The sequence below is a fragment of the Nestor notabilis genome, unplaced genomic scaffold, assembly GCF_000696875.1.
Source record: "Nestor notabilis isolate BGI_N333 unplaced genomic scaffold, ASM69687v1 scaffold6338, whole genome shotgun sequence".
NCBI classification, from domain to species: Eukaryota; Metazoa; Chordata; class Aves; order Psittaciformes; family Psittacidae; genus Nestor; species Nestor notabilis.
Window position 1 is genome coordinate 1,117 of NW_009938626.1, and position 14,231 is coordinate 15,347.

At 37.3% G+C, this 14,231-nt stretch overlaps 1 protein-coding gene across 1 annotated transcript; it reads right to left on the bottom strand.

Annotated features, from left to right (window-relative positions):
- Positions 1-645: 645 nt before the first annotated feature.
- LOC104409522 (AP-2 complex subunit alpha-2-like) lies at positions 646-13,935 on the bottom strand. The gene is made up of 4 exons (XM_010019417.1): positions 13,902-13,935; positions 12,138-12,206; positions 1,383-1,525; positions 646-843 (listed from the first exon to the last, which is right to left on the bottom strand). Exons 1-4 carry the CDS (start codon positions 13,933-13,935, stop codon positions 646-648), a joined length of 444 nt encoding a protein of 147 aa, XP_010017719.1.
- Between the last annotated feature and the right edge of the window lie 296 nt (positions 13,936-14,231).

Below are 14,231 nucleotides of genomic sequence, written 5' to 3' on the forward strand. Positions count from 1 at the left end.
AGTGAGTTTAAATGCAGTGTTTGCACTTAGACACTTTACACTTCAAAATAAAATAGCTCTGTAATCACAAGTTTCATTTTAGATTCACTTAATTATAGTTCCAGGTATTTGCCAGATCTCCAAGAGACTTCTAGATATACAAAGGTTAAGTTAAAAAGCTGGTGGTGACTATCTGCCATTTACAGGAATTGCTGTTTACATGGCTAGTAGAGGAAGCAAGGAAGCTCACATGCTAGAGAACAGTCTCAAATTCCTTATGAAGTCAGGACCATTTAAATAAGAGCTCCAGTTTATAACAATTTGTCGTGTAAACATCTATTCAGGTTCATTTGTTTCTTTTTTCCACCAGGAGACAGAAGGAAATTAAAACATACACATTTCAGGGGTGTTCACCGCATGCATTTATACAGAACAAAAACCGGATCACAACAAAGCTGGTAAAACCCTATTCAAGATACTGACATAGCCTTAATTTTCCTGTTGTACGCTTATACAAGCAGCTCCATGCTCAGGTATATCAAAGTATCTGCACTTACTGGAAATTGTCACTATTTGTACTGCAAACCCAGGGCTGTACAGGTCTAAGCAAAGATTAAGCTGCTGCAATGCTGCTGAAAAGGTTTATTGCTATTGGATTTGTCATACCTACCCAGCTACAAGTATTTTTGGAATTTCTCCAGCAAAAGCTTCCGCCATCTCCCGGCTACCCACATTAGCAATACAATGCAGAGCAAGCCCCATGAAGGTGGGGTTGCGGCTGGCCAGATCGTTCTTGATCGCGTTGTTTATTAAGCGAATCAGCTCACTGTTAGAGTTCACCAGCACGGAGATGAAGAGGTATCCCTGTGATTCAGAAGAAAGTGAAAAAAAATTATTTTAGCTGACAAATTATGTTTTCCATTAAGGCCACAAGTAATTTTTTGAGACATACAGTTCTCCTCCAGTACTAACCATACAGGCTGAAATAGATAGCAGACAAAAAGCTAAAAAGATTAAATGAAATAAACAGAAACAAAGTTTAGTGTTACCCTAATTTATTAGTTTTTAAGTGTTTCATCAATCTATTTCAGCATTTCAACCTTATCTAGTAAGATTTAAAGAGATATTCTACAAATTAAAAGGTTGCTTACCTTTTAATGCAAAACTCAAGGCAGTTTCTTAAGAGTAATAATTTTTATGCAGAGTATACATTTTAGCTTTTACAATTACTACAAGACTCACTGTGCACACAAAAGTGTTTCCATTTCAGAATCACTGCTAGATCCAAATGAAGGATTTAAGGAAGGGTGGGAGGGAATGAAGCCAAATCATTTGCAGACTATACAGTTGCAGCAGGATATTAGATAGAACAGCTTATCTTTTATGGAGACTGAGTTACTCACAATTTGTTTCTCTGTGTATCTATTAGAACTGAGCAGGTTTACAGCCTCCATGTGACCAAAGTCAATGTCATGCCCCAGAAGAAAGATGAAAAGTAGTTTGCAGACATATTTTTTCTTACTGTAACCATCTAAAGCCTTGTCACCTGGAAAGCAAGGAAACAAAGAACAATTAAACCTATGTTTTCCCAGTCCCTACATCCACCCTTCTAGTTCCAATGAGGTACCTCATCATATCTTAGAGTAACAAGACTTAGAGTTGTACCCAATCTGATTCACTGTTTACCACCATTCCAAAGAGGGACAAACTGAGGGTTCAGCTATTGCAGTGCTTGAATTCCACAAATTTTAAATATATTATTTCAACTATTATTCATTCAAGAGTGAGAAAAATGCTAAATATATCCACTTACTTCTGATCTAAGGGACTATAAGTCTCTACATCATTTTGTACTAAACACATAAAAGTTATCATAGAACAGCGTATGTCAGACGATTCAAACAACTGTGTTTTAAAAAAATTACTCCCAGCCATAGAAGACAGGCAGCTTGTAGATCTTCCTAGTGGTCCAGGACAGGAAAATGCGTAACTCAAAGCTGAGCTATCACTGAATCAACAAGACATTCACATGATACTACTTAAAATATTTATCTAAATCTGAAATTCATTTAGAGGGAAAAAACCAAAATCTGAAGATTTTTGTGTCAATTGCATTTACCATTATCTATATTCTAAAGGACAGTCAAGAAATAATATCATCTAGTCCCTGAATTATTCTGCTATGTCCTTATTTTCTTGCTGAGACAGTACAAACATATTTGATTTTCCTGTTTCAGTAGATCAGCTATAGGTCTTCTGTACGCGTTCTCTTGTTAAACCAGTTATCAAATCCTTATCACAGTAAAAGGTCTTAACACACTTCCTGAAGTACACCACAGTAGAGAACTCAGTAACAACGAAATAAAAACAGCAAGTCTTTTTAGAAAGATAGAATGATAGAGGCATATTCCAAACCCTTGAAAAAACATGTGAAATGAAACTACCATGAGAGCTTTGAAGCATATATAAAATGAAAGTATTCACAAGTGTTTAAGTTTCAGAAGAAAAACGCACCCTAAATAGGTTTTGCCTTATGTTGTAGTTTTGCTGTATTTTATAAGCTTGTAAAAGCTACATGGAAGAGTAAAATAGCTTACAGCTCATCATACAAACTAATTCTTTTCCTGAAGAAGCGTGGTACATGTGAACATGCACTTTTTGCAGAACATTCTCTTCCTACCCTAGATCAGGAGATGAAGGAGCATCTACTAAATCAGGCAAGTCTGAATGCTAGAGAGTTCAGCCAGGATAGAACAATCTTGATAGATGCTACTACCCAAAAGGCTATCTAAGTTCCTTAGACTGTGCATGCTGGGCCCAAAGTAACTTGTCTGTCACATCAGTGTGTATTCCCTAGTGATGGGCAAGTTCTGCCAGAATAGCACTGTGTAATATAAAGATTAAATAAGATATCTCTAAGTCGCTGCCCTTACAAAAATAGCTCCAAGCTGCACTTAACTTCAGATTTATATAATAGGCAGAGTCTTAACAGTATACAAGTTTCTTCTTCCTTCTCATCCTTTGGTGCAGAAGTTAGATTTCCCATACCTCATGCATCTATCTACAGCTCCCATAACCTTTACAGGACATTCATTCACTGATTGTATTAAAAAAAAAAAACAAACAAAAAAAAAACCAAACAGAAAAAACCCCACGAAAATAAAAAACCAAGAACAAAACACAAACCCAAAAAACCCCACCACAACAAAAACAAAAAACAAAACAAAACAAAAAAACCCACACCAAAAAAACCCCTACAACCACAAAACAAAACAAAAAACCAGAAGCCTCACCACTACAACGTACAGTTTGTGAAGGAACGAACACTACCATCAACATGTGAAGCCATGTAATGCTAGTGAACCAAGAGAAAGCATACTGGCACACTGACGTAGACAATGATAAAAGGTTATGTCTACAGGCTACAACTACGCTTTTTTTTTGGGGGGGGTGGGGGTGAGATTTGCTTTAGTATTTTGACTCTAAAGACTTCTTATTTAGTTTTATTCCAACTGAGAAAACGAATTTAAGCACACGACTACTATTTTAATATGGACAACAATACCCTTGAAATCTGAGTCTTCAGATACATGTTGTGGTTTTGCTTGTTTTGGTTTGTTTCTTTTTAGCTAGCACAGATAAAGCATCAGTTGCCAACAAAAAGAAACTTTATGTTAAAGCTATACTTATGCTGTGCAAGGGAAAAAATAAAAAAAGCTGCCTTCAGGTCTGTACCATGGAAGCCAATACATGTCACATTTTACTTAGATACATGAAGCAGTGTTACGGAAACTACTCATGACAGCAAAATCCTGCTATATTAGGTCCTGTCAAGATCCTCTGATAACAGCCAGCTCTGCAGAAAGCTGACCAAAGAGATGTTTTTTTTCTAGTCGCATTTAAAGTTTGCTGCCAGAAGGTATTTTCCTGATCCTGCTGAGCCAGCAAACTAACCCAGGGCCATTTGCTTTACTAGACATCTGAATTAACATTTAGCATTAGAAGAACCAGAGTGAAAGATTGAGGGGGGGGTGGGGGATGGAGGGTGTGTTAGTGGTGTAGAAAGGAGGGAAGAGGGAAGGGTGGGGTGAGATTCTTCCCCTTCTTTGGAAGCAATATGCAAAGGAATAAAACTTCTATATTTACAACAGTGGAAATAAATACCTCTTCTTATACTATTTCCCCAACAAAATGGCACTTTTGAGCAGAAGCTTCCTCCCACTCCATCATTGTAGGGAGATTTAGATCAAAGATACCTTCCTTCAGAGAAGCAAGGGAAAAAGAAAGATTCAGGAAGAAGCTGTGACAGCTTTAGTTTCTAAACATTTTTCAGCTGCTTAGAAAAGTTTTTACAAGCTCTTAGGATCTGATTTCCAACTGGTCTTCTGCCTGAGATCTGGAAGGAGAATTAATCAGTGAATAAGCCAAGGAGGGCTTTATATTGCTTAGCAATAAGAACATGACAAGCCAGCTGTTTCCAGGTGAATGATTAAAGGAACAGGTGATACTGCATACCATTACCAGATACTATTATGATTCACAGAAACGGACATCAAATAAGCAGAATCCATTTTACTCAGTGCTCCTCTACAGGCCGAGATCATTGCCATGGTATTTAACAGCATTCATAACATCAGGTGTTTCTCTCAGAGATACAGATATGCCAAAAGGCATCAGAAAGTAGGTTATCACATAAACTTTACCATAAGTGAAAAAACCCCAACAGTGTCCAAGACTGGAGTTCCCAGGAGTCCAAGAGATGGAACTGCAGATGCCTGTTAGGGTAAAATCCACCAGCAATACACAAGTCACAAGTATAAATCTTATTCTTTCATCTTCTCAAATGACTCTGGTGTTGACTTTGTGCTACCAGAAGGGAAGAGGGGAATACAGAATACTGCAACACAACAGCTTAATAAAGATTATAAGCAGATGAAAGTATGTATACGCTGAACCACATTAATTTTGACAACTGTTTGTCATGGTTTGGCAATTCCTTTTTTCATGTTTATGACCCAGCTATTTAAAGGATTACATCCTTCGAAGACACCAGTATTTTAAGAGCTCAGATTAGCAAGGTCCTTGGATCGTGGGGTATTTGAAGCATTTTGGATCTTGATCTTCTTTCTTCACCATGTGCTATCAGAGAACAATACTGTAAAATAAGGACCTGAAACACTTGTTATTAGATGGGTAAGTTCACTGACTGCTTCCAGAAGTTTCTGTCCCTTGTATGCAGAACTGAAGGCAATGTGAAGGTTCTCGATAACAAGCAAACTTATAAACTAAGCAAAGTAACAGTTACTAGAATGATTAAAAGAAAAATAATAAAATTCCCTGTGCACACAAAGGTGTTTACATTTCAGAATCACTGCTAGATCCAAATGAAGGCTTTAAGGAAAAGTGGGAGAGAATGAAACCACAATGTTCTATTATTTAATTAGCTGAGCAATTTGAGGGGGAAAAAAAAGCACTGCAGTCAAAGGTCTCACTGTAGTTGTCTAATTCCAGCTGTGTTTTGAAGGATTCTTTGATTCAGACTCTTACTGAAATTTCAAGTTTAACTATTCAATTTCTCTTCCTCCACTGCAGCATTTACAAAGAGTTATAAAGGTTCTATTTTCAACATTACTAACAAGTCTCATTGCTCAAGTAAGTGCTAAAATAGTACAGCTTCCCTGAGCCTCAAGCAAACATCTGAACAGGAACAGAAGGAAAATTCACATGTCCTGTTATCTTTGTTTAAATACAGAGTAATTTCTTTTAACTCAGCTCATTTTTATATGCTTTCGGGAACATTTGCAAATACTGCAAATCAAGTTAGCAGAAACAGGAAGGATTCAGAACACATGTCAGCAGGTTTTGAGCACAGTGGGCATTTCAAAGGTTACTTGCTTTCCCTGGAGTTTATTAGTCTTTTTTCTAAGAAAGAAATTATTAACAGCCAATCACCAAATAGTATTAAGAATGGCTACTTTCATATTTCTGTGCATCACCTCTTTACCATTTCAACAGGGAAGTTTTGGTTTTCCTTGCTCATAGATCTCTTTTATGCAGCTTTCCAAAAAGGAAGAAACAAGGCACAAATGTGTTATGAGACCCTTTGATTCCCAGGCAGCACTTTCTACCTCTAATTTGGATCACTGGTTAAAAACAAGCACGTGCTTTTGAATCAAATTCAGTATACCTAAAAACCATCCTGCTGCAATTACATATCCTGCCACCAGCCAGACAGGGAAAGAAGATGGTTTAGTCCTGTAGGAAGTTCACCAGGCAGGGTGGCATACATGGTAAGGAAGCCTGACACGTCTCATCTCACTAGCATCCAGGTGGTTGATTACTAACTTAAAGACAACACACTCTTGGCTCTTAAAACTGCAATAATGGCTTATGCAAAGCATAATGGAAAACACCCTTAAGTGTTTCTTTGCACTCAGTGTCCTTGCTTCCTTCCTAGGTTGACACTGACTTACATTCACGCAGTTGACAGCAATCCAGTGCTATACTGTATCAGAAGGTCTACTATTAGCTTAGAGGCTTAGAAAAATGAAGTTGCTTTTTCTGAATGTATCTACACTTCAAGACAAGATTTGCCTTTCTATAAGAGTGACAGGCCAAGCCCTCTACATAAAGGATTGAATATTTGTGTCAGACAATCCATACAAATTCATAAGCTCGTGTTTAGTTACCATACTACTACCACCAAACCAGAGTATTACTACAGCAGCCCTACAGATCAGGTGATATCTGAAGCCTGGTTTTTACCTCCAACAATTCATTTTGTCAGTGAAGACACTTTATTATTTTACTCTCCAACTGCCTTCATGTCTCTTAGATGATCAGAGGACAGTGTGAGTAACCAAACCTGACTTAAATACAAAGGCTACAGTTTCAAAGCTTGCCAGGAAACCTATTTACTGTTGCTCAGCTTCTGCTTAAAAATAGGCTTTCAGAGGCTCATCTTCAATTTCCTGCAAAGGGTTACTGTGTAGCTTGTGACAATAGAGAAGACTTGAATTTGGGAAAAGAAGTGTGCAGAAGTACAAAACAAAAACGAAAAAGAACACCACCCCACCCCCCAAAAAAAAAAACAAACAAAAACACAAAACCCCAAGCAATGACAATAACAAAAAAAAAGCAAACAAAAAAACCCCAAAAAAACAAAACAAAAAAAACCCAAAACCCACCCCAAATAGACAAAAAAATCCCCCACAAAACCAAACAAAAAACCCTCCCCAAAAAACAAAAAAACAAGAACACCCCAAAACAACCAAAAAAAAAAAAAACCCAAAAAACCCCAAAACACACACAAACCCAACCAACCAACCAAAAAACAACCCAAATCCCACAAACAAAATAAAGAAAGGGAGGGGCAGAAATTATCAACTGATATTGGAGCACTTCTGCACAAGCCAAAGCTAAGATACATTAGCACATCTGAAATCTAGCAGCCACTCTTGCAACAGAAAACTTATTAAGCAATCAGATCAAAACTAAAATCTAATGCCAGGTGGAAAAAAAGAACAAACCTCAATCATGCACAGAACAGTTCTTTTGACTGCAAAACCAGCTTATAGACTTGTGGTCAGTTTCTTTAAAGCTGAATTTGTGTACTGAGAGATCAAAATGATGAAACAACTAACAAACCAGGCATTTTTTCCACTCACTTACAGAGAAATTTCTACTCTGGCAGCCAGAATTTTAGTTCAGCTCAAGCATGGGAGCAAAATCAGCTTACAGTATGAACATGTAAAACAAAAGCAAGAGTATTTCTCCACACTACTCCTACAAGTTCTGCTTTATCACACTTACGTAGTTTCTCTCTACTACATGCATCTTATCTCAGTTGATGCATAAGCATTTAAAGCAACTGTCAAGGACACACTGACCTCAGCAACAGTGCTTCCTCATGCTGAAATAAGAGACAAAGTCACCTTAAGTACAGAGATTCTAGATTCCTTCTGAGCCTGGAGCACAGAAGCTAGATCAGAACCCAAAGCCATGGTATACATTCCATTAGTTCAGGAGAAGTATGACTTTTCCAGGTATGTGCAGCCTCATCGCAGCCTGTTAAGTAGAAGGATATTTTAATAGCAGGTTACCCACACATAAGGTGGGTAACAGGCTTGCTAGCTACTTGCATGATAGAACAGAAGTAGAAATATACTTAGCCTCTCTCTGCAACAGTGCAAGAATACATCTTGTAAGCTACTTGGGGTGGGGGTCTAGATACTGCAACAGAAGTATGCTGAAGAGTTTAAAGGATACTTGTGGTATACCAGTCTCTTATGCTAGTCTTAAGCAAGAACGTATCTGTGCCAAGAGGCACTACTGCTAGCACTGCTTCTTACAGTCAGACTTTTCTCTGGTTATAGCAATGCAGCCAGTCCAACTGTCACATCTCTGACCAGGTGATTAACCCTGGGCAACAGTTCTCCCCGTAATTATTTAGCAAGAGACTCCATCTTAAATTCACAGACATACATTTGTCTTAATCCAAACTATTTTAAAGCTGTTTTAATCCAAAATATTTTTAGAAGTCAGAGCTACATAAAAAGAAACTGGATTAAACCAAATGATGTCCACTTCAACTAAGAATAAAATGCATTATGAAGGTGTGTTTATCTTTACAAGGCACTTCTGCAAGGGAGAACCATGCAGCACAAAGCCCATGAAGAACTCCTGCAGTAGAAAGATACGCAGCTATCTCCTCCTCACACTCTCAATGCCTCAACCAGATACATAAGTTTTCCCAACTCAGCTTCTTCTAAATTGTAACATTTATGTGCAGTTTTCATCCAGGCTACATCAAGTTAATGTCTTCAGTTAAGCAACATTTTTCACCTTAAATCCACACAAATTCAGTAATGACACAGCCATAATAAAGATCAGCTTACAGGAAGCTTAAGTCATCTTTCAATCAAGCCACTGAACAAGCACACGCTGGTATTTATTCAACACTATTTGAACTGTGCTTAAAGGATGCCACACAAGGTATGCAGGCTAAAGTTACCATACTACTTTGTGGAAAGCACTTCTATTCTCTGATCATTGCCTGATTCATGATTCTACTCAGCCAGTTTTCCTACAGTCATTTGTCCCCCACATCACAATTAACTGCGATATACACAGGATTTACTGTGCATGCACTTTTAACTATTTTTGTACTTAGGCCTCAAAATACCTTACAAAACTGATGAACAGAACTGAGTAAGTTTATGAACTGTTCTATCAGCAGCTCTTGTATCACACAAGATTAAACACAGGTTAAATTAAACACAACCAAACTACCTGTGTTAACCAGAGAATGCTTTTCTGACAGAATTCAATTCATTTAGAGCTTAATTACTGCCAAGTTTTCTAGAAGTTTATTAATACTGTGGCTTATACTGTCACTTTTTATAGAGACATGCACAAAAAAGAACAGTGAAGACTATCTCTATTGTGTTAGGCAGCTTTTCACTAGAGGTGATATTAGCAACCTTCTGCATTCACCTTCGTAGACTCTTCACAGGGCAAGACTCATGATAGCAGATATTGACAAAACACCGAATTGTGTGTCAGTGTTCATTCTGTGATCCCCACATAGGATTTACTGCACTTTACCAGAAAGTCCACTCAGAAGCCATTACTATTATTAGCATTAATTTTAAAGCCTGCACTGACTGCTGTGGTACCCAAACAATTCACAGATCCACTTCTTTCACACACACAAGTTTACAGAAGTATGCAGGTCAGTGCATGTGGATGGAACCAAATGGAGTTTGTGTTACTCAAAACATGTAAGCTATCAATTTTAGCAGAATGCTCAGCTTCCATATGGAATAGAAGTCTCAATCTAGCTTCCCTATTTGAGCTTGCAGATTACAGCTTTCCTTGTCAGATGCAAACATAAGGAGTTGGGCTAGTATCTAAAGAGGATTACTTAATCAGATTTGATCACACCCAAACAGTAAGAACTAGACTATTTCCCTATAAGTCAGTACTGAAACAGCATTAACCACAAGGAACTTTTCTGCAATTCCTTATTGCATTCCTTTACAACATGTTTAAATCTAGCAGTGAGTTGAGTGGGTCTGACAGAACCTCCTTCATACTTCAAGCACACTGGAATATGCAGTAGGCAGTACAGTTCTACAGAAGCCTCAGTAACTTTCATTTTGTATGCTTTTTGAAGTTTTCAGATCTTCACTGCAATTTGAAGACTTAGCCTGATGAAAGTTTCCAGTTTCATTAGTGAAAAATTGATTAGGTTTTGCAAACAAACTAAAGCTTGCCTGTCAACTAAATCAAGATTTTAAAAAAGTTTTTGATGACAAAAGGGCATAGGTGGAATATTTAATATATTTACAGGGAAAGCGATATGCTGCTTCCTAGAAAAAGCTGTCTTGACTAAATAATAATAACCAATAATGCTACTACCTGACAGCAAGAAGTTTTACAAACAGCAACCAAGAGAAAACAAGCAGTCTTTGTTGCTGTATCTTCCAGATTAAATCAACTTAATGAAATTAGTTAAAAGATAGAGTAACATAAAACTTTGAATAACTTGATGTGTACAAAATCTTCTTAAACAGCTTTTAAATAAACTCAGTCTCTTTATCTGAAAGATATGCTTCGGTTGCCTGGTATAGCTCTTGCTTGGAGATTAAACTGCTTTATTATAAGGTATAATTTTATGCTTAAATTTACTTGGCAATATAATGATCCACTTTGATCATAAAGAAAAATGGTTGTCACTCCTGCATGCAGGTTTCTAGTGCCTTGAACCATGCGCCAGTTGCACATACTTAGTACATGAAGGCAGTATCTGCTGGTCACTGTCTGGAAAAGGGACACAAGTTTTAGAATTGGATTGGGTGATGGAGAATAGTCTGTAGAACAGACTATGCAAAGCCTGCTACTTTTGGCAAAAATCAGACCAACATCAGTATTAGATGGAAGTTTTAAAATTAAAAGGAGTTGGAAAACAATGTGACAGCATAGGGAGGTGTCTAAATGAAAGTTCCTTTTTCTATCTACTGTAGAAAAATAGCCATTAAAGTTTCCTCAGTTACCCTACAACTTAAGTTACCAGTCTAGATAAAGTATGCTGAAATTTCTAAGAGAAAAACATTAGCAGAGGCATGTGATGGCTTCCAATTTACAAGAAGTTTTTAACTTTTGAGTGTCTCGCACCATGGTCAACTTTTCTCTTTCAAGCTGTTGACACTCAAGTTCTTGCAGGTTTTCATATGCCTTTAAGAGATATACCACTTGCTTTGTAACACATTGAGTATTCCAAATAGATATGCTTGTCTAAGTCAGGATAGATGACTAAGGCATAAACAGGTTTAATCCAAATACAGCAATTCTGAAGCCAGATACACAGCCTCCACATTGTAATACCTTATCTAGCTACACACACAGCCCCGTATCTATTTAAATACCATGTTTGCCACAGCCACTTCTGGTGGCTGTTAGAACTTCATTCAAAAGCATCTCAACTGCCCCTCAGAATCTTTAAAATTTGAGGCCACATACACAACTTGAATACAGTTACAGCATGAGTTTTACTATGTGTTGTTTAAAAGTGAATTGCTATCTCTTAAAACGCATGACGATGGAATTAGTCACTGCATATCCCTCGTTTCGTTTGAGTAATTTGTATTACTGTTGCTTAAGGGAGTGGTCATGATGTATGGCTTCAGCAACCATGTTTTTATCTTAATTCTGCTAGAAGACAGCCTAACCCATTACTTCCCTAAAGGCACATGGGTGGGGGGTGGGGAGAAGTTTAAAAAAGATTCTGGTTTACTGGAAATAATGACATCCACCTATGTTTCTTCATACTAGTTCATGGCCTTATGGAAGAAAAACAGGCTGAATAGTCACATGGTTAGGAACCAAAGTATTAGAAAGGGTTTATGAACAGTAGCTCAATTCTTTGATATATGAGGGAGTTTTCTGTTATGGACAAGAATCACAGGACTATCAGGAAGTTCTGTAGTTAAGAGAATATTTTCAGTAGTTATTCTAACATTCTGCTCTAGGATTTTCCTTGCATCAGCAGTTGACAAAATTAAAAAAAAATGTCTAAACATGTAAGAACAAAACAAAAAAACCAAAGAAGAATGTCATGCAAAGAAACATGTATAGGTTAGTATCAAGTCACTTACCCTTAAATTTTGACCGAATGTTTGCTAGTTCTTTATTTATCCTCTTTATCTCCGCTTCTTTACTTTTGCCTGAAATCAAAAGAACACATGTCAAAATACAATGCTTTGGACAACCCTTGGACACCCTAAGCTTCTTTCCACCCAACCATGCTATGTGAACATACAAACATCAGGAGGAATTATTACTCCCCCTTTCCAGTATTAGAACTGAATGAAGGCAAACATCACAGAGGTAACTTCAGCATCACTTCACAGGGGAATTTGAGAAGCTAGAAGGACCTCGTGTTTCAAGAAGCTTTGTAGACTTTAGACAGTACAAGCTGCATACAATTAAACCAAGATGCCTTTATTACTAACTTTCATAAACACTTCAGTTTTTCTATAACAGCTTCTGTATTGTATGCTCATTCAGTTCAATGAGCTTTAAAAAAAAATTCTTAGCAGACACAGAAGATAAAAAGCAGTAAACTTATAAGTAGCTCAAAGACTTCAAAAACCTCAGATAGGATACATGCAAAAGTGCAGACTTTCAATATGCCCCATGAAAGTCACTTGAAAAAAAACAGAAATATTTTAAATCCACATTTTATTAGGCAACATTACCACCTTAGATTTCTCAGCACAGTCTATATTTTGTATCAACTTTTGATTCCAAGAATAGGTATTAGGATTTCTAGTGCCAATTCAAATTAAGTATTTGGAGAAATCAAATTAAGTATTTGGAGAAATCATCTTATTATACTTAACCACTTTAGTTTTTGCTGAGAGAGATTCTACAGAGATGTGGGTCCATTATCCCCTACATAAATGAGCATGGTAGGCTAAAATAACCAATTCAGGCATTGTACTCGGTTGCTTGAAGCAAACAAAGTCCACTTCGGCAATGCAGAACTGGCCACCTAGTCATGTTGCAAATTCAGAACTGTACCTTCTGAAACTTTCAAGCAGTTTTCAAAACATCAACTACCAGCAGAAAAAGACAGCTTCCTTTACTCTTCAGCACATATATTTGGCTATGAGGTTATGAAACAAGTTTCCTGACCCTGTTAGAAAAAGATCCAACCTTAAGAGTAGTGAGGATCACATGCCCTGCTTTCATAGCCCACTTTCCCCCACACCACTCCCATCAGGGACTACAGCCATGTCAGTGCAAGGAGGCTATGTGACAAAGCTTGAAGAGCGGATCAGGACCAGCATTCCAAAGCACTTCCAATCTCACCCTTTGCACATAAGCAACAGTATTTAAACATCCTACTACATTTGCATGTCCAAACTCCTGTGTCACCCAATAACTGTTGATCACCCCTTTACCACATTCCAAAGATGATCTGACAGCAGGCCAGATGAAAGATGACGAAGTAACTCAAGGAAACAAGTGCCTCACAACAGATTAATAACAAAGTATTTAAAGTATAAGGGAACCCATGATTAAGCCAAATTAATACAGATTTCATAATTTTGTAATTTATACCCAAAAAGAAACTGAAGTTTTGCACTTACAAAACAAATTCTTGCATAAAATGCAGAAAACTTGTTTATATTAATATGCCTACAACAATGGCCTCAAGAGTACAGACAAGACTAGCACACTGTGCAAATGGAAAAAAATTAGGCCCAAACCAGAAGCAACTACTTTTGTTTGCCTTGTCATTTTAATAAAATACCTTCAGATTTGCTTAAAATGGAATTTTTCCCATTCTACAACACTGTTTCATAAGGGGCATTGCTCAAAAAACTGAGTGAAGGATGCCTTGGCAGGCATACCACATGGCAAAAACCCCCGAACAACTTCCTCCATACCCAACCCTGAAAAACTACTTACATGTACCCACTCATTCACTTACTGCTTTTAAGAAGTTAAGCATTTTCAGACCTCAGTAATTCACAATATCTGTTCTGAAACATAAATTGTAGTTGCTATCTCTACACATCGTGGTTTTCAGATAAAGCAGTAGACATGCCCACAGTTTTAATTTGATCTAGAAACTCCAATTAACATCTACAATCAGAAGGCAAGAAATCATAGTATACCTCCCTCAGTTTAAAAGATGCATCTGTTGGGATCACAAAAGCTTAACCAGTTTTTAGTAATGT